We start from the raw sequence: 20,458 nt of genomic DNA, 5'->3' as shown, positions 1-20,458 counted from the left end.
TTCAACCTCTCGTCTGCGGCAGATCTGACGATGTTTGCAAAGCCATGCTCAAGACTACGCGTCACGTTTGAGACTCAAGATGGTGAGACCTCGTAGAACATATACGCACCAAGAAAAGAAGTTTAGCCCTGCGATCATTCTTTCTCCTACGCACGCGAATGTCGTATCTTATACATCAAAACATGCGTGGCAGGAAATCACGTCTTCGAGAAGCAATAACGTCAAGAATGACATATCGTACTGTCCATTTCGTTATATACATTTCCAAAAGGGTCAAGTGCTGCCCCATGGCCTTCTCTCCAGTGCCCTACATACCCCAACTAAACTCATCCGCACCATTCGCCCACATGCCAAAGATCTGAATAGGGAACTTATCCGCAATGTATTGGTATCCAGCAGGGCCAGGATGAAGATAATCACCCGAGTCGTACAACGGGTTGAGCTGACTGGGGATGTTGGGATCGGCAAGGAACTGGTCGAAATCCACAACGGCATCGAAAACGCCCGACGTGCGGATGAACGTGTTGATGCGCTGACGCGTCTTCTCGCGCTCGGGATCGGAGTAGGGTTGCTGGGTGAAGTTGGCTGGCGCGCTGAACGGTGTGATGGTGGCGCCGAAAACGGGGATGCCGTGGGCGTGGATGAGGGTCACCATTTGTTCGTATGCTTGAGTTAGGCCTTGGTAGACTTGCTCTTGTGCCTCAGGCGTTGTTGCTGCGGTTCCAATATCGTTCACTCCTTCGAAAATCATGGCGTATTTGACACCCGGATGGGCGAGGACGTCGCGGTCGATGCGACCGAAAGCGTTGGGACCGAGACCGTCGGCTAGGATGCGGTTTCCGCCTGCGGCCAAGTTACCGGCTGAGATGTATTTGGTGGAGGGGTTCTTCTGGAGACGTGCGAGGAGGAGGTCGGGCCATCTGTTGTTCTGGTTGGTTGTAGATCCACGGCCGTCGGTGATCGAGTCGCCAACGATGAGGAGGGAGCCGACGCGTGGTTGTACCCAAGCTTCGATGGAGGAGAGGAAGTACCAATGCGCCACGGATTGTGTAGTAGAGTTGCTGATGTCGAGACTAGCCGAGGAGACTGCGTTGCCAAACTGGAACCAACTGGTTGTTCTAGAGCCGGGGTGACTGGTGATGCTGTTCGTGGTTTGTCCGCTTGCAAGGTACATGGTCACTGTGACGATCTGCTGCGCCTTGATTTCGAAGTGGATGGGGTCGGACACTGCGAGTGCGCCATTTGGCACGCTGATACCATCCTTGCCTCCAAATGTTACTTTCTGGACGGTCTTGGGTTGAATCTGATGGATGCCGGCGGTCTGGTTCAGCGGGAGCGCGACTGTCACAGCGGTGATGGGAAGATTGGAACCGCCAAACACGTTGGAGAATTTGAGACGGATTTGCTTGGCCGAAGTGGTCATGTACAGAGTCTGTCGAACTGTCGAGTTCACGAAGACTGCGCCTGTCTGGTTCTATATGATGTGTTAGTACAGCATAAATGAAGACTTGATAGGTGGACGTACGAATGGAGCTGGAGGCAGGTTCGCAGGCTCAGTGAGCTGTGGCATTGATGCCCATGCATCAACCCAGTGGCCATTGGAAGGGTTAGGCCGAGTGGTGTGCTTGCCGGAAACCCTCTTCTCAACTTCAATGGCATGGCCTTGAACGGACACTGCAATGCCCACAAGGAGCACTGCTAACCTGGAGAAAATCATACTGGTTCAATTCTCAATCGAAGGTTCAGAGAATGACAATCCTGCAGAGGAAAAGCGCTGGGGCTCATGCATGATTAATACTACATCGTGTACGGGCCCCAAATTACGGAGGTAGGGAAAGAAGAGAGGCTAAGCAGGAACACGAGCATAGATCTGGTATGGCGCAGGAACCGATCTACAGGCTGTCCTGAAAGAGTATCTGGGGTGCCGTTAGCATGTGGGGATTTGCGGAGATGGTCGGGTAAATTGCGCGGGTGGAGGAAACCTGGTTGGTGGGCGCATTTCCTGCTTCGCCTTTTACCCATCGGCTGCAAAACCGCGTAAACTGCAATCGTGACGTTACTGCGCGCTATTCGGGCCGCGGGCACAATTGTTCCGTTAGCGACAGGAATGGGGGAAGAAGAAGCGAGTGGGAAGAATCATGCATCCGTATTCATTGGTATCGTGGCCCATGCAACAACAAAATAACGCCGCCCATGCAATGCCCGGGAGATAGTTAACGCCTGACAACCTGAAGGGTCGTCTTGATATGTCGTACCCGGCTGTGAAATGGAGTCAGCCAGACGTGCGACCGCAGAAAGAAAACTATGGCGCCCATCCGTGAGAGACCGCAACCATGTATCTGATCATGGCTAGGTGAGTGCCAGAAGGTGGAAACCTGGCGACATGAGCTTCCCCTTCTATCGAGAAGCCCTCGAGGTCCGTCACTACCGGCGCGCTCAAACTCAAAAGTCGTCATCGCTCTCTGCCTTCTTCTTTTTCCGGCTTGTCGTCTTCTTCTTCTTGCCATCCACATCCATGTCGCCCTCACTCTTCTCGGGCGCGTCGGCGACCTTGGACACGATCTCGTTGAGGAAGTCGAAGCGGTCGGTCTTGGTGATGGCTTGCTTGAGGTGGATGGAGCCGACGCGCTTGGAGTTGCGCGCTTTGGCTTCGGCGGCGGCTTTGGTGACGAGGGAGATCATGAAGAGCTCGAGCGCTTTCGCTGTGGAGAGTCAGCCATGGTGGAGAAAGCGCCGCGCGGGCAGAACGTACAAACAACGACGGGCGTGACCTGGGCGACCTTGCCGACATCGTCGTCGGCCTGCATGATGCGCTTTATGCGGGCGACGGGGAAGTGGTTCTTGATGGTGATGTTGTCCGTGGTGGGCGTGTCTGCCCCGCCTACGCCATTGCTCGCGTCTGGCATGGCGGGCACTGACGCGTCGGGCAAGTAGTCTGCATCCTGCATGCTCTCCTCCTTCTTGACGCCGCGAGGCATACGAGGCGGTGGCGCAGGGTCGCTCTGCAGCGGCGGATCGGTCGTGGGCGGTGGGAGGGCGGCGCGACGTTGTCGAGGGGGCCGCGGTGTCCTGGATGCTGGGGGTGAGTCGCTGTAGGCTGCTCGGCGTAGTACGAGCAAGATAAATCTGGCGACGGTGGAGCCCACCTGCCGTCCATTGGCTGGCGTGGGGCCCGTGCTCGTGGCGCCTCTGCGACAAAACCACTCGTCTGCTCCAAGCTTCTCTCTCCAGCCTCGTCACGTCCATCGTTCCGTCCAGGGGCGATGGATGCGCGTCGCCAGCAGTGGATGACGACACGAGCACGCCAGAGACCTCTCCGCCTTGTACAAACAGCATCGTGGTGCCTGCTCCGGTTCGCAACGACGAAACCCGCCCCCAGTCGCCTGAGGCCGTGGTTGATCGGCGCGCCGGCGGCAGGAGTCGCTGATGGTGTAATTACTTGATCTAATCTGACACTCTGCCGCGCTTCTTTGTTGACGAGGCGTCTTGACCTGACCACGCTTCGGCGAGTCTGTCGCGTCCCCTGGCTTCGCACGCCGATGCTGGGCGTCGCATATACACAATACACATACCATACACCTCACACGCCTCATGTGTCTTTTGTGATGCTGCCATCCCTTTTGTGCCCCTCTCTACCCGGGCCTTCTCTCAGCCATGTCTCTGCGAGGCCGTTCTTCGGGTCGTCTTCAGGGTAGCCTCGCTGCCGCCTGACGTCCAGAACCGCCTGCCGTATCCTCCGCGTGCACTCTTTGCGTATGCTGACGGCCTCGTCGGAGTACTTCAGGGCGTCGTTGAGAACACCGACTTGCAGTTTTCCTCCCTTCCTCTCCTCGTTTGCGCGCATCTGTTTCCAGCGTGCGCGCAAGTCGCCGAATACCTCCTCAGCATCCAGCTTCTCACCAAACGTCACCCTGACGTTCTGGAACGGCCGTGGTATAAAGCGCGGGAAGGTGCGTGTCTCGTGCATGATATTGTCGAAGCCTTCAATGAAGATGGGGACGATGTCTGGCATCGGCTCACTCTCAAGTACCAATCGAGATACTCCCCACTTGAAGTAGCGCATGATCCTGTCTTCCGTCTGGTGTATCATGCCTTCAGGGAAGATGTGCACCCACGCATGCCGCCGATTCAGGTATGCCGAGGGCGCAGGAAACGTGTCTTGTCCGTTTGTAGAGAATGTGAGGTGGCCGTCGGTAAAAGGATCGATGAGGTCTGGGCTCTTGAGCGATGTGGTAGGCTTTTCTGGTGGTTCTTGCTCGTGGAACGGGCCGTGTGAGAGAAGACGGATCGCTTGCGTTACGGTGGGTTGGAATAGGCCGCCGAATTGGGAATGCGCCGAACGATGTGTGGGTAGAACCTGTCCAAAGGTAAAGAATGTCGACAGTCCTCTACTAGGGCGTCAGCCGAGCTTTCTGTGCATTCCAGAGGTGACATACTTGTTGGTGAAGCATAGATCATAACTACCTAATCCCCAGCGCAGATTGTCCGGGGTAAATATGTAGGCGAGTGGTAGTATGCCCCATAGTATGGGATCATCCATTCTGTATAGATTGTGTGAGCGCAGTCCATCCATGACGATTCGGAGATTATGGCAAACGTACGTACACGGAGATGTGGTTCGAGACTGCACGCTCGTCAGTACTGGGCATTTCCTGGGATCTCGATAGTACAAGCACTTACCAGTTATGAGGCCTCGTTGCCTACTCGCTGGGTCCTCTCTTTCATCCAATAGCTTCAGGAAGCCCTCCATTCCATGTGTCTCAACCTTGCTCAGGCCATTCAGGAATCCTTTGCACAAGAGCCCGACAGCGCCCATGGTGAAGGCCGACGCGGCGCGCCATGGCCCGCTGGGGGCCTCCGGCTGCTCCTCTGGTCGCATTGGTGTAGGCGTGGGGTTGAGGGCGACATGTGAAGATTTCGCGCTCAATAGCTGGATGCCGCGGCCCACCAACGTCACTGCCAGGGACCGGCATTTTGGCGACACCTGGGCAGTGACTAGCGCGATTGCGGCCTGCACGTGCGCCAAGTGGCTGGCTCTTCCGCTCCAACACGCCTTCTTCCATCACCACAGCAAGAACTCGACACCGTACAAGACTAGACTTGAACTTGCGGGTCTTGTGCATCATCTTCAGAGCTTGTTCACGGAATCCCATGTCTGGGCTCGGCACTGTTGCCCGGATTGGTATACCTATCACGAAAAGTCGCGTCTCGATTTGCGAATCTTGAATCCTGAACATAACCGAACATGCCGCCCCCAAAGACTATCTTCACTTCATACGAGCGGAATGCCCTCAAAGACCGATGGGGCTCGCAGGCTACACGTCTGACCCGTGACTCTTTTCTACCTTTTGGCTCCTGCCAACTATGTCTCCTTCCTTCAGTAGACCCCGTGTGCTGTTCACAAGGCGATCTGTTCTGTCGCGAGTGCGCCATGACCAATCTTCTGGCGCAACGAAAGGAAATGAAGCGACTAGAGAAGCTGAACGAGCGCCAGAAGTTGGAGGACGAGGACCAAAAGCTGCGAGAAGAGGAGGAAGCGCGGCTGCTGGCAGTCGAGGAATTCGAAGCTGTTCAGATGGGGCTTTCGGTCAAAGCAGGTGCATCAGCACGAGTCGTTGGAAGGCAAGGCAGCAAGATCATGGTCGAAGAAGAGCAGGATGCCAAGGCTGGAGAGGCCAGAGGCACGAAACGCAAGTTCGAAATCGATCAAGAGGAACTCAAGCGCATCGCACAAGAAGAGCAGAGCAAAGCAAAACGTACATTCGACGCCGAGCGCAAAGCAGCCAAGGGTCATCTCCCCAGCTTTTGGGTTCCCGGCGAGACACCCGACCAACACCACAAAAGCGCAGAGAAGGCGAAACAAACGCCTGTATGCCCATCAAGCCACCCAGACCAACCGCACAGCCTCTCGCTAAAGAGCTTAACGAGCGTCAACTTTCACGAGGAAAAGTCGTCCGAGACGGGAAAATCGGCTCGCACATGTCCCAGCTGTCAGAAAGCGCTCTCAAACAGTACGAAGGCCATGCTCGCTATACCTTGTGGTCACGTCCTATGCAAACCATGCGTTGATAAGTTTCTCCGGCCAGAGCATCGCCATCAGCGAGATGCACATGATCAAGGACCGGAGCCCGAGACTGTTCATTGCTATGTATGCGATGCGGATCTTACGACAGTTCCAGACGCCAATGAAGGCAAGAAGAAGAAAAAGGATAACGAGAAGGAAAAGGCGCCCAAGCCTGGACTTGTGGAGATAAGGAGTGAAGGTACCGGGTTTGCAAGTGGTGGAAAGGCGATGGTCAAGAGAGAAGGAGTGGCATTTCAAGTATAAGAAGTCTTTTCTGATCGACCGAACTACGGGCGCGACGACGAAAGGCCTGCTAACATAGACTGCGAGTGCTTGAATGGTAGACCTTACGGTTTACATACACTTCCGATATCTCTGCCTTGTGAAACTAATTGCTGGACAATGGCAATCACATACTCCACGATCCTATTCGAAGTTCTTTTTAGACGGCGACGGGATTATGAAATTATGCAGCAAGAGCTCGGAAGACGGCACCGTATTGGACTTTGATCTGGCGTCATGTACTCAGCAGTCACCGTTCTCGAACGCGATGGCCATCATCCGGGCGAAAAGATACATGTTCATCACACCCAATACGGAAATTCGGAGTAGACACACAGCTAAGTGCAGCGTATTTCAATCTCGCTGCCATTATATGAACGGAGCTTAGTGTACTTAGTTACCTGGGAGACTGGTAGGAAATTACCCAATTGTGCAAGGGCTAGAAAGCCACGCCGCTGTGCTGGGTCTCCATTATCGGTAATTTCCTTGCATCTCCCAACTCTGGGCATTATTGTTTCAAACGCGATCGATATGTTGTCAGGCAGTCTCGCCAATGATGCGCTGCTGCTGGTGTGTAGGTATGTTTGCGCCGTTTCACCGTGTGCGGGAAAGACCTCATCACCCACTCACAAGCCCCACTCTAGCGTGATTGCCAATACATTCAGGGTCGATGTGCAGGATGAGCCGACTGTCCCCTATGAGGAACGACGGATCCTACGAGCTGAACGCGCGGCGTACGGGTGTGGAATGAGTGAAAAGTATCCGTGGGATCTTTCGTTTGCGCCGCTAAGAAAGTTTTGGAACTTGCTCACGACGGGTTTTGTATTTGAACTCTCTACGACAGCGGGACAAAATCTCTTCGCACGCGAATATCTTCCCCGCAATACGAACATCATGTTCAAAATCGCGTTGTTCAGTATGCTGTATGCTTACTTCGAGGGGCTTTGCAAGCAGTACCGCGAAACTCTGTCGGTATGTTTTTCCCGCGCGGTTGACTCAACGCCGCTCGACACTCGACATTTAACATCAATTATACTGACATCTTATCAGGGCTTCAAACTCACCAGGCCGTTCTTCAAGCCATCCCTCGCTGTCCCGAATGAACAGTCCGTACCACCGATCCGGGAGAAGTGGTGTAAGGTTTCCCCTCCTCATGTTTAGTATACAGAAAGCGTACTCATTCTCCAATCCATAGACTATCCCGCCGACATCGCCAACGATCTCAAAGACTTCGACCTTCCACAGCGCATCAAGGAAGAAGTATATGCATGCGCATGGGAGTACGCACGCTGCGTGATTCCTCAGTACACCAATTGGAATCGCTATGTGGCCTTCATGCGTGTTATCGTCATCGGTATCGTCGCGGAGTGCAAAGGCGACTTGGTACAGGTGTCACTCGGCGACAATCTTCTAGGCTACAACCTCACTGCTCTTCTCGACGAACTCTTTCAGGGCACAACTGAACAGTAAGCTGACCTGTTCTCTTTTCGCTGTATCTCGAAACTCACAGACTGATACTGATGTCATCCTATCTAGATACAGTGCGGCCATGGCTCGCGAATTCCGCTGCTTCCTTCTCATTACAGCAGACAAAGCAAGCAAACGCCGTGAAGGCCTGTTGTTCAAACGTTACGTTACCGCCCTCGCCAAGTCGCCTCGGCAATGGTTCCGCATGCGCGACACAGATGCTTTGATCCGCTTTACCATGGGCGCAGCTCTGGTCTGTAACGATCTCGATGACGTACACTATACCGAAGAACAGTTCGAGGCTTTGGATGAACTCGGCGCCACTCTCTACGACAGTGTAGCCTTCTACAAACACCGGTCTGAGGGCGAGACAGTGAGTGATATCTGATCAAACGTGATGCGATGGACACGGACTGACCTAGGACTTTCAGAACTCCACGTTCGCATACGCGCCTTCCGACATCCGTATCAAGGCTTTCCACCAGTCCCGTGAGTTGCTCTGGGCTCTCGACGTTGCTTGGGCGGGCAAGCGAGAACACATGGTTATAATCAATTTCTTAAGGTTTTTCGGTGGTCCTATACACATGAGTAGGCTGATATTTCCATTCCCCGTAACGCACCGTTACTAACAAAGTTCTTTAGTGATGCGTCGCTACCGGTTCATCGAAGATGGAATGATGATCGGTCGGCCTGAGACTACCGCCGTCATCACACAAGCACGCCAACAGTTCAAGCTCTGGAACCGCGTCGACATGCAGGATGGCGATGTCAAGGATGTCGAGCGCTACAACCACGTAGTGGCGAGAAGTGATGAGCTCATGTTCGACGGCCTCCGTGAGTTCCTCGACGCGAGCAACGAGAATACTTGTAAGGGCTGTCAGCACCGTGAGACACATGGTGGACAGACTTCTTTTTCGTTTGGTGGAATAAAGCTATGCGACGGCTGCAAGGAGTCTTGGGGTGCGTACGTCGAGTCTTTCTCGGCTCGGTTCGCGGATGTGTTTCCGGAGATCAAAAACGTGATGACAACTTAAGTCGGGTAGTGAGTCGATCAGACACGTGAAGCGCGGAAACCAGCTTTCATCAATTGCGGGATGAGCTAAAACTCACAATGGTATTACCACGCCAACCTAGGGAAAAACTGAACAGCCTAGAGCCTACGTTGACTTTAGGTCACCTCCTTTGCAAGGTTTTAGGTCAATGTAGTCTGCAGACCTGCTCAGTTTTTCCCTTGTATAAGGTGTTACTGTAACTGTCCATTGACTATTCAATCAAAAACACTCCCACGACTCCATTTACTTGCCCTCCTAATCCTCTTGCCATATATGTAGAACACGAAAGGCACTGGGATAAGCAGTGCCGCGAATCCACCAGTGATGCTACTCGCGGGGCCTACTCCAACGTTGTGATACAGCGGCGTCACTACCAACGGAAAAGCGCCCGCAAAGGCGCTTCGAAGAAAAGTGTTCGCTGCTACAGCACTTGCAGCATACAACGTGAATGTGTCGACCAGGTAGTTCAGGGCAGCTTGGAAGATCGTAAAGAAACCGGTTCCCAGCAATACCAGCCCAATGACGGGAGCGATCCAATGGTATTGAGGGTCCGCTGTCCACCCCAGGATGAACTGACCGACGGAGAAGAGTACCGAGCCGAGCATCATCGGTGGAAGGCGCGCTTCTGGAACGGCACGATTACCAGCTGCACGATAGACTTTGTTGTAAAGAAGCTGGTTATAGGCGTTGATGCTGCAGCCGATGATTGCGCCAACCAAGATACCCAGGAAAGGCAGCGTTGCGCTTACGGCTGGCCATCCCCTCATTTCGCCGAAAATTATGGGAATGCCTGAACGTGTCAGTACGTCTCACAGACAGTTCTTTTAGCGATATCTCTTACCTCCCAGCATCATGTATAGAATGCCGTAGCAGAAGCTAGCGTAGAGCGCGACAAGGAAACAGATAGGTGTCATCAGAAGCTGCAACGGCCGGAGCAGGAACTTCTTAGACAATTCTTTGATGCTGACATCCCACTCCTCGAACTTGGTGTGAAGGGCCCAGTTGCCGGTTTCGTGTCGCAGGCGACGTGCTTTGTAGACGAGGAGTTTCGGTGGGTAGCATTCGTCGATGAAAATTATGTCGATGAACAGGATGGTAGCCTGAAGTATACCAGTGAAGTATTCGGTCCAACGCCAGCCGAGTGATGGATTAGCGACAAAAGCTGCTGAGACAATTGGCCCTAGACATGGACCGCCAACGACCGCCATAGCGTAGCCTGCCATGGCTAAGGCTCTCCATGCCGGACTATACAGATCGCCCAACACACCACCGGTATTCGTGACTGGTGCGCTAGCAAAGAAGGCACCGAAGAACCTTGTGATCATCAGTGTCTGGAAGTCCTTTGATACGGCACTACCGAAGCTAAAGCAGATTGCGATGAACATGGGGGTCAGAACTGCCAAACGTCTCCCGTAGACTTCGGAAAGTGGAGCCCAGAGAAGCGGACCAAGTCCAAATCCAAACAGGAAGAGCGTAGTGCCCAACACTGCGACCTGGTTTCCTACGTCGAACTCGGCTGCTATCTGTCGCGTACCTGCAGAATATGCAGAAGAAGCCCATGTCGCGCTCATAGTCGTGAGGCCATACATCATGGTCGTTGTGATCTTCTTCTTTGTGGGCCAGTTCATGGGGCGATAAGGATCGTCTTCGCTCTCAAAATCTACTAGCACATCTGCAGTGGTCTGCTGATGCGCCAGAGGATGGGAAAATGGCGCAACATTCGGTCGTGTACGTATTCGTGAAAGTGCGGTGTCGCGTCTAGATATTGTGCGGCTCAAAGGCTGATTCATACCACTCGCCGTGGCTGTCGCTCTTCTGTCTCTTGGTAGACTGCGTCTGCTGCGTGATCGCGAAATGCTTTCTTGAAGTTCTCTTCCAGATGGACGGTGGCCGTCATGATCGGCATCCTTCTCTTCCTCGTACTCCGACGACGAATCGGATGTTGACTCGCTCCGCTGTCTTGGTCTTGATCGCCTTCCACTCTCAAGATCTACGTCGGCGTTTGATGTCGAAGTGGGATTCGTGTCTGATGATCGTTCGTCTTTAGAATCCATGATTCCAGTAGTTCATATCTTGTCGCTTTTCTCAACGATTTATTCTGGGATGCTTGAATATAAACTACGATCCCTGTTCTTGGTGCAGCTCGAAGAAATGAGAAAGATTGTCGGAAACGTGGCAAGTGCCGGACGCCTTTATGATGCTAAAGCCGGCAGCAACAATAGAGCGAGGAATTGATAGAACATTAGTAACGCTAAGCAATGACAGATGCCACAAATTTCGACTACCGTTGGGTATCTCCGGTCAATATGACGTAGATTTTGCGTACTAATGAGCTGCGCTAACCTCGAACGGTATAGTACATTCATTGCTCGGCCTTCTCGAGGTGTTATTCCCAGACCTCAGTTCGGATAAATCTCCGGCTGACAGATTTTCAATAAGTATCGCTCGCACGAAGACAATGTGTAACAGTCGAGGAAAGACGCGTGCGCACCGTGAACGCCCCATTTTCGGTGACGCGACGACAATGACGTAACGACTTGCAGCAAAGACGTGCAACGTCCTTCCGCTAGCTCTTCATTACTTCTATAGCACGTAAGAAGCATAAAACCTGGAATTGAGACATTCTGGGTACATGGCTAACATTACTGGTATTACTCGACAAGTAGTTTTCATCTACCTATCCAGGTAGGTCATTAAGTATTCTTACAAAGCTCCAGGGGTATTCTTAATGGCCTGAGCAGCAGCCTCGCAGTCCTCGCCTAGCGGAACAACAGCGCCATATCCGACAGCCTGCCCACAGCCAGTGAAGCCATAAACTCCCTGGTAGAATCCGGAACCATCTGGACTGGCCTTTTGCAAGGTAGCAGAGAATACATTGGCACCCGCTGAAGGACCAAGAGTTACGTTGCCCGAGCGGTAAGTTGGCTGTGCGGTGGCGTTGTTAAAGAAGTAGACGTTGCGCTGGCACTTGGGTGAAAGGAGGCTTCCCACGCTGCCGAGCAAGAAGGGCTGGTTGACCATGCTTTTCCACATGTCGAGGGAGTATTTGGGTGCTGCTTGGTTGGGTTCGCTGACGAACTTGAGATCGATCGCCTCGGAGTACAGGCCAGGACCGCTGACTGGGTTGGGTGCCTGTGCCCACTTCGAGTTGATGCCGAAAGATCCATCCCTGTATGATTGGAATGGTGCATTGAGTGGTAGAAATGCGCCGATTCTGGTCTGAATACCGCCTACAGTAGCTAAAGACTTGCGCATTAGCTATGACCCTCAAGCTGAACTGAGTGTGCGCTTATTACTTACCAACTAGAGAGGGAACAAGGCCGGCAACGTAACCCTGGGTTACTTCGTCCACGCCGGCAAGGTACGACACGAGGGGCGCATTGAGTGGTGTCTTGGAGCTACCGACGCCAACGTAGGGGATCATAGAGCTGGCGGTCATCACTCCTGTAGCAAGCTGGAGGCCGCCCTGGCGGATATCGGTGTTGGCTCCGGCGTTGACGATGACCGGGTGCATGCCCTCGGGAAATTTCAGCTCTTCGGGAAGAGATAGCAGATTTAGTCCGCCTAGGTTGACTAAGCTCGAGAACGACTCCTTGAGGGCCTTCATGACAGCATCCTTAGGCACCGGGACAAGGAACCAGTCTGCAAACTGTATCAGTACAAGATTTCCTTACTGTCCAGAGAATTCACACTTACTGCTGGTCGCACTCATAGTGCGATCTTGCTGATTGTAGATGGCAACCTCATTTGGGCACGTTGTGCTTTGGCCAGCGACGAGGCTCGCGGCAGCAAGCAGTATTTGGAAGAAGAAGCGTGCCATGGTGTAGCTGATGATTCAGATGGATGGTTGAGTAGAGAGCGGTCTTACGGTGGCATAGGCCCGTTATATACAAAGATGCGTTCTCGCTTGGGATCGTCATCATACCCACGTAGACTAACATGGTGCTTTGCATCACAACAATGACTCTATAGCCCTGTCAGTGCCTTGCTTCCGAGCTTGACCGTAGCATCCGGAGCGATTGGGCGCTCTGGACATTGAGATCGACTGCTAGCATTCCCATGCTCATTCGGTGGGATGGACATCACGGCTCCTGTTCTCTGCGCTAGCCATCAATTAGGTTTCAGTTCGCCCCGTTTCGGTTTTTAATGAACCCACTTGTAAATCAGGCTAGCTACAAGTAATCGCTCGGCACAAGAAGATCAACGATCGTCGGTACCAGCGCTTCCGGTCCGCTCCAATCCCTTCCAGAAGGACTCTTACATCGCGCGGCTATGAAGCTGCCGAATACCGGAACCTGTGTGATGCGGGCTACCTGACTCAACTCATCTATCTGAGCGTTTCGTTATACAGCCGTACAGAATGATGCTGTAAAATGGGATACTACTTGTGGGATCACTCGAGACTTGATATTTTTGGATTTAAGATACCCCTATTACGATGTAATCACAAACCCATGCGGCCACTTTCAGGTATGCGTGAGAGCTTACTTAGATGAGTACACTCTAGCGCTTATGGTACGCTATGGGAGATGACGACGTGAAGCAACTTAGAGTTTTCCTATTCAGGAACAGGAAACTTGAAAGAACATGAAGTGATGCGGATGGCGCTAAGCTTTATCTTCCGATAAACGTCTTCCAACTGGTATCATGTGTTTTGATTTTGCACGGCTTCATGACCAACATGCGCAAACCGAATTATCAGCCTCATAACCCTCGAAGCTGACCGTGCAGATGTTTGCATGCTTTACCGGATCGTATTTTCCCTGAAGCAGTATTCAACTCTTCAAAGGTTAACCACCCTTTCATGATGATGACACGAAAAGACTTGGCAGGTAGCATTTCGGGTACCTGGGTAGATAGTCAGCGCGCTCACCACCTTGAATGTGATGTCTACCTAGGTATGTAGACGGAGAGTTCGAAGAAAGTGACAGAATGCCATGATCGCTCGGTTAATGCAGCCCTCCCCACACGCGCCCAGGTGGCTTGCGGGACGTGTATGTATGCCAAGCCACTAGCACACGCCTCCAACGCGCGCGAACTTCCTCGAGGCGTGACGTTTGCGGTTCCCTAGCCTTGTCGCACCTTCTCATTCTCCCTTACTTATCATTCTTTTGGCTGCTTGTACAGGCGCATATGTTCAGCAGTTCTATGCGACTCTACTCCCGCTATTTTTATTACGATTGAGCACAGCACCCGGCCATGACAGATTACAGCAAACAGACAGTCGCGCAACTGCGGCAGGTGTTGAAGGACCGGAGTATACCCAGCACCGGCTTGACACGAAAGGCGCAAATTATCGAGAAGCTCCAGGAGGCCGACCTCGCTGCTGAGACTCCCAGTGCGCCAGACGAGGGTACCGAAAGCGCAGACGCGCCGCCGGATGCGGTAGAGCAGGCGAATACCGAAGTTGGCGACGACACTGCCACCAAAGAGCATGTCCCTGGACCAGCGCTCCCTGAGGCTGGAGGTATGCGCACTATGAGCACATCGCTGCCGCTAGATGCTGACCCGAGTCTAGAAGCAGAGCAGCCTACACGCGAAGCCGAGCCAGAGCCTCAACCCGTACCCGCAGCGACTACCGATTCCCTCCCCGAGACAATTTCGCACATTGACAGCGAGATTCCTCCACCAGACGAGATTAAAGCAATAGAGCGGCCTGCCGAGGACACAACCAATGCGGAGGAGCCCGGCTCAATACAACCGGCGGGAGTCTTCAATGCACCGCCCGCAGATGCCGAGGATGCGGTTGGCCCAACCGTGACGGAGCCTACGGATGCGGAAGTTGGAGACGTAAAGAAGGTCGAAGTCGCAGAGGGCGAGCTGCCAGATGCTCCAGGACCGGCTGCTGAAGCTCTGCGGTTGGCGCAGCCAACGTCTGGACTCCCCAAAGATTTGCAAGACACGAGCATGGACGCGAAGACAGCTTCACCTGTGTCCAATGAGCAACAATCCGTTGAGAATCCGGAACTGCTTGCTGTTCCAGAGCCCTCGACGACGGAAACATCGAGGCTCAACACGGAGGAGGTAGAAACAGACTCGAAGAAGAGAAAGAGGAGGAGTGACACCCCCGAGATGGCGGACCAGGAAATCAAGGTAAAGAAGCACAGGCCCAGCCAGGAACCGGCGCCTGGCGTCCACCTGCAGGAAGACGAGGACACCGTCATGGAGCAAAGAAGATCGGAGGAAGAGACCGCACCTTTAGCAAATGGCAATCCAAACGAAACAAACGACACTCGCTCTATACCAGCCGGGGAAGATCCGCCAGTTTTGGAGACTGATACAAGACGCGAGAAAAAGGAAAAGGCCTCTCGGTACAAAGACCTCATGAAATCCAACGCAGATGACACACCCCAGGAAGCCTTGACTGATGACAGACCCACGGTACCCGCGCTTCACCCTGTGACATCTGCATTGTACATCCGCAATTTTATGCGCCCTCTGCGTCTGGAGCCACTACGAGCACACCTAATCTCTCTTGCCTCGCCGCCATCCACCTCACCGGACCCCACAATTGTGGAAACCCTTTTCCTGGACGTACTCAAGTCGCATGCGCTTGTACTCTTTAGCACTAAGACTGCTGCATCACGAGTGCGAGCATCTTTACACGGCTCCATCTGGCCACCGGAAGGTAACAGGAAAGAGCTCTGGGTCGACTTCGTCCCGGATGAGCACGTGAAGGATTGGATCAAAGAGGAAGAGGACGCTGCAGCTGCCGAGAAGGACGCTCGTGCAAACAAACGCTCCCACAACCCCAAACGGTTTGAAGTCGTATATCCAGAGTCCAGTGATGGCTCTATTGTGGCTGAATTCCAGGAAGTCGGTTCAGGCGCTCCTGCAAACGCACCACGAGGCCCACGCGCAAGCGCAGACGCACGGATGCCATCTATACAACAAGCACCAGCACCACCGCTCCCAACAGCCTCATCGAAAGATACCCGACAAAATACTGAAGCTTCATTCAAAACACTGCACGATCTGTTCAGCTCCACAGAAGCGAAGCCCCAACTCTTCTATCTCCCCGTTTCGGATGATATTTCCGATCTGAGGCTGAAGGAACTGGACGCCGAGACAAGCAGAGACTGGGCACCTGGCCAGACGAGGAAGGGGCGGGGCATCAAGACTGAGATGAAGTACAAATACAGTTTTGACGACGATGACAGGGTTGTCGAAGTTGGTGAAGAGCGCCCTGACTACAGAGGTGGCAGAGGCGGTAGTGGCTACAGAGGGCGAGGAAGGGGTGGATATAGAGGGAGAGGGGCAGACATTTGGAGAGGATGATTTACCCGAAGGGATGCAATCTTTGTGTAAGAAATATCGAAAGTCGAAGAACCGGGCCAGGTGCTCTGCAACAAATGTTCTTGGCCAAATCCTCCTTCCCTATATCAGGCCTCTGCTCGAAATTGCAGCAGGCAAGAACGACGGCTACGGTTTGCTGTAGCTTCTTCATTGCAATGCTCCTCCTGCACCGACCTTGTTGCGCATGGTAGGGTGGCTCCCTACGTAGTCGGACACTGATTTCCTCACTCAATTCGCACAACTGACGACAATGGCCGCCCGGTGTCCAGGCGATCAGCTCACGAGCGACCTCATCGCCGAACAGGCTTTGCCCTTTGGCCATAAAGATATCACCTTCCACCTGCTGACTCTAAATGTCTGCTGCACTCTGGCGTCATTGGCGATTGGGGTTTCCGTCTTCCACCTCATGCAACACGCACTGCACTACCGACACCCACACGAACAAAAACATATTATACGTATCCTCTTCGTCATTCCGGTCTACGCGTGGACCACATTGCTCTCTTATGTGTTCTACAGAAGGGCTGTCTACTGTGAGCTTGTCCGCGAATGCTACTCCGCTTATGCAGTCGCGAGCTTCTTCACGCTCATGTGTCATTATATTGCACCTGATCTCCATGAGCAGAAAGAGTACTTTCGCCACGTCGAACCGAAGAATTGGGGTTGGCCGTTGAATTGGTTCCAGAAGCTGACCGGCGGCGAGCACAAAGGATTGCTGAGGAGGCCGAGGAGCGGCATTACCTGGTTCAATGTAAGTGATGGCCTAGCCTGTATTCTTTGACAGGTTACTGATCATCCGCAGATCAACTACATCGGGATATTCCAATATGTCGTTCTTCGTACCATCGTAACAACCGTAGCCGTCATCACGTCATCCCTCGGTCAATTCTGCAAAGGAAGTCATAACGTACGCTACGCTTCGCTATGGACGGCCATCTTTGATGCACTCTCTGTTCTTGTTGCGATGTATTGCCTACATCAGATCTACGGGCAACTCAAAGAAGATCTCGCACCCAACAGGCCCGTCTTCAAGATGGTTTGCGTCAAGCTTATCGTCTTCTTTACTTACTGGCAAACATGGCTCATCTCGCTGCTCATTCAATACAGAGCACTGCGACCTACGCGCTTCATTGCTGAACTGGATCTTCATGTCGGAATTACCTGTCTGCTTACATGCACTGAGACTTTGGTCTTTGCTGTCCTGCATTACTGGGCGTTCCCATGGAGGCCCTACAAGATCGATCGGCTTCCGAAGTTCCCTGAACAAAGATACGAGTGTGGACCCAATGAAGCTTTGGTGGAGGTACTGAATCCTTGGGATTATTGCTGCGCCGCTGCTCGCGGCTTCCGTTGGCTGTTCCATGGCATTCACTTTCGGAACGAGAGCGTAGCCTACAAGTCCGATTGCAAAACTCATGGTCTCAGGACTCGAGGCGGCACGCAGTCAGAGCCACTACACGACGGATCGAAGAACAGTTGGAGGTGCAAAGAGAAGGATCGCAAAACAGCTTGATAGACTGGTGGACTACGTACATGACCTTGAAAAGAAACAACCAGGAGGCGTCCAGGAAAGATTGACAGGCTACACCAAGTATGAAGAATTAGGAATAGTCCAATTTGTATCTAGACAGCAATACAAAACAGTAATACTGAGAGAATTTCCTTCTTATCACAGCCCTTTGCAACGATGTGAAGCTTTGGAATTATAAAGGCATCAGGTCGCCGACGGGCGGCTTAGCGCTTACATAACACCAATGAAGCTCGGGACGATCTTCACCAGCACCACAGCTACGGCTCTCGTCCCTCAGACTTCGCAATCCCGTAAATCCCCAATGTGTCCAGGTTCCCCACAGCAGATCCTTCTGGTGCCCGTGAGACAGTTAGCGTCGCTGCTAACGTCTGCACGCGACTGCGGCTAGCTTCCGCGTGTCTGGTATTTGAGTCGGCCTGCCCGCATCGAGCGCGTTCCGTTCCTCGATGCGATCGCTTCGCACGCTCGCTCGCCCTCAGCCTGAGCACAGCACAACATGCCGTCTAAATCACGTGGACTGAGGACCTCGACAGGGTGGTAAGTTCACGCAGATCAAGCATGCATTAATTACTGTGAAAGCAGAAGCTCGAACCTCTCTATGCACAGCATCGTCAGCGCAATGCTAACAAGTGGACAGCTTGACATGCCGCAAGCGCAAGGTCAAGTGCGACGAAAGCCATCCAAGTTGCAAAAACTGCGAGAGAGTCCAACGAGAATGTGTATATGCTGAGAGGACCCCAACACCCCGACGCCCGCGAGCACTAAGTGCGCGTGACGTCGACGTGACCGCAGCTATTGGGGACTCAGCGCCATCAAACAATGAGACCGAGCCTGGTTCTGTAAGCATTCCAACGCTAGGTTCAGAGCCTGTGGAGCCGTTACAGTCGTGGCCCTCATTCCCCGCAGAACCGCCGGGGCTCACTGAAAGTATACTACCAAACGATGATTTCTTCCTTGACGACAGTCTTTTCACCTTCGGGGAAAGCTTGGCGCCTAATTTTGGACCTGTCGAATGGTAATATCGACCCGCTTATTGAGATTGACATTGGCTAAGATCTGATAGGTATGATCTACTGGCGGAAGACGCGATCAACAGTATGCAAGGGCAAACGAATAGCAATCGCTGGAATTTCGATATTGCAAGTTTATCAAGAAGACAGTCCCCTCGGCAATCCGTCGCTCTAGCAGGCGATGATGACCCTTTTGGTAGCGTCAACGTTCACACAGTCGCAATAGCCGAGCAACCATGGAATACGGAAACAAGGATTGAGTTGAAGCGGCAAGATCTGACGTACTTTGAACATTATGTCAGTGATGTAGCACCGATCTTGGATCTTTTCGACCCTGCGAAACACTTTGCGAATGTTGTTCCCCACCTCGCCTTGCATAACGTAGGTCTGCTCAAGTCCTTGTTGGCAGTCGGTGCTTGTCATATGGCCCTATCTCAGGATCAGGATGTCGGCAATGAGGCTGCTTCTCAGGTTCAACCCGGTACGCCCGCTTCGTCTTCTAGCGCATCGTCCACTCCACGAAGGGCTGCCGAACAACTGTACTATGAGACACTGCAGTATCTGTCGCAGAATATATGGCATCAGTCATATACCAATTCCCGCGAAATATTGGTCACTGCTACGATGATCTCGACATATGGTAAGCAATGTCTCTATGCGAATAACGTGTGCGAAAGGTACTAATCACATGTACCAACTCGTAGAAATGTTTGGTACGGCTGGTAATCCCGATCACAGTAATTGGGACCGTCATCTGAGAGGAGCTTTCTGGATACAAAAGAACGCAGGCGCAAGCGGCGAGTCTCCCGATAGTCTGCAACGTGCAGTTTGGTGGGCTTGGCTGCGGCAAGACATCTGGGCAGCTTTTCGTACTGGACGACCAGCTCTGACAATACATCAGCCCAAGGTACCGATGGTGGAACTCACGTCGGAAGGACTGGCGACACGCATCATATATATCGCCGCAAAATGTGTCCAGTTCGCAGCAGCGCCGAAGCAAGGGGACATAGCTGGCTACATTGAAGCAGGAGAAACACTGCTACGAATGCTAGATGCTTGGAAAAGTCTCCTTCCATCAAGCTTCGAGCCCATACCTGTGGAGACTGGACCCACCGCATCATCTCCAAGTTCGACCCTCGAAGCGAAGCCGACGCCGATCTGGATACACCCTCCCGCACATGCTGCTGCTATCCAAACCTACCACTTTGCGCGAATAATCATGATTCTCAATCAGCCAACGACAGGAGGTCTCAACACGTATCAAACTCGCTTCAAGCTCCTTCGCGAAAGCACGTCGACGATATGTGGTATTGCTTTGGCGCAGCAATCGCAAAACTCCCCTTCGGCTTTTGTCAGCTTCCAGGCTATCTATGCAGGTGTTTATACCAGCTCTTCGTATATGTACAGATTACTGACTTGACATCAGCGGCACTCTGTATGGAGACACCAGATCGACAAGCGGAGATACTGGAGATTCTCAGATCCGTCTTGAGCATAAGCAAGTTTCCGTCGGTCTCGATACTAGATGAATTGGTCAATGTCTGGAGTGGGAAGTCACATTGATGATACTAGTTGGATGTCTTCACAATGCTACACGATTATCCATGCAATCGTTCTAGGGCTTCTAGCTAGACGACATATCCTATGCTGTGCCAGAGAGGCACAGCTACAACTAGAGCAGCACATATGCGGAACCCTAGTCGCGCTTCAAACGTCACTCTGATGTTCGGAACATGACGCACAAGTCTGGGGCCTT

General features: G+C 52.8%; 6 protein-coding genes across 6 annotated transcripts; 2 read left to right on the top strand and 4 right to left on the bottom strand.

Moving 5' to 3' along the window:
* Nucleotides 1-307: 307 nt before the first annotated feature.
* Nucleotides 308-1,717, bottom strand: J4E87_002796 (uncharacterized protein; the record flags this gene model as incomplete). The annotated part of the gene is made up of 2 exons (XM_049374430.1): nucleotides 308-1,474; nucleotides 1,526-1,717. The coding sequence occupies 2 exons, from the start codon at nucleotides 1,715-1,717 to the stop codon at nucleotides 308-310; spliced, it is 1,359 nt and encodes a 452-aa protein (XP_049235421.1).
* Nucleotides 1,718-2,442: 725 nt separating this feature from the next.
* On the bottom strand, nucleotides 2,443-2,978 carry J4E87_002795 (uncharacterized protein; the record flags this gene model as incomplete). The annotated part of the gene is made up of 2 exons (XM_049374429.1): nucleotides 2,443-2,702; nucleotides 2,753-2,978. The coding sequence occupies 2 exons, from the start codon at nucleotides 2,976-2,978 to the stop codon at nucleotides 2,443-2,445; spliced, it is 486 nt and encodes a 161-aa protein (XP_049235420.1).
* Nucleotides 2,979-3,589: 611 nt separating this feature from the next.
* On the bottom strand, nucleotides 3,590-4,879 carry J4E87_002794 (uncharacterized protein; the record flags this gene model as incomplete). Its single annotated transcript, XM_049374428.1, has 4 exons — nucleotides 3,590-4,388; nucleotides 4,437-4,541; nucleotides 4,606-4,624; nucleotides 4,681-4,879. The coding sequence occupies 4 exons, from the start codon at nucleotides 4,877-4,879 to the stop codon at nucleotides 3,590-3,592; spliced, it is 1,122 nt and encodes a 373-aa protein (XP_049235419.1).
* Nucleotides 4,880-5,245: 366 nt separating this feature from the next.
* On the top strand, nucleotides 5,246-6,328 carry J4E87_002793 (uncharacterized protein; the record flags this gene model as incomplete). The annotated part of the gene is made up of 1 exon (XM_049374427.1): nucleotides 5,246-6,328. The coding sequence occupies one exon, from the start codon at nucleotides 5,246-5,248 to the stop codon at nucleotides 6,326-6,328; it is 1,083 nt and encodes a 360-aa protein (XP_049235418.1).
* A 912-nt stretch (nucleotides 6,329-7,240) lies between these two features.
* On the top strand, nucleotides 7,241-8,847 carry J4E87_002792 (uncharacterized protein; the record flags this gene model as incomplete). Its single annotated transcript, XM_049374426.1, has 6 exons — nucleotides 7,241-7,318; nucleotides 7,397-7,481; nucleotides 7,542-7,812; nucleotides 7,889-8,186; nucleotides 8,245-8,302; nucleotides 8,456-8,847. 6 exons carry the CDS (start codon nucleotides 7,241-7,243, stop codon nucleotides 8,845-8,847), a joined length of 1,182 nt encoding a protein of 393 aa, XP_049235417.1.
* A 233-nt stretch (nucleotides 8,848-9,080) lies between these two features.
* On the bottom strand, nucleotides 9,081-10,493 carry J4E87_002791 (uncharacterized protein; the record flags this gene model as incomplete). Its single annotated transcript, XM_049374425.1, has 2 exons — nucleotides 9,081-9,655; nucleotides 9,707-10,493. 2 exons carry the CDS (start codon nucleotides 10,491-10,493, stop codon nucleotides 9,081-9,083), a joined length of 1,362 nt encoding a protein of 453 aa, XP_049235416.1.
* Nucleotides 10,494-20,458: the final 9,965 nt, after the last annotated feature.

The sequence above is a fragment of the Alternaria ethzedia genome (genome assembly GCF_023757985.1).
Source record: "Alternaria ethzedia strain BMP 0044 chromosome Unknown scaffold_5, whole genome shotgun sequence".
Classification (NCBI taxonomy): domain Eukaryota; kingdom Fungi; phylum Ascomycota; class Dothideomycetes; order Pleosporales; family Pleosporaceae; genus Alternaria; species Alternaria ethzedia.
The sequence above is the reverse complement of the archived record's forward strand: the minus strand, read 5'-3'. Positions and strand labels throughout refer to the sequence as shown.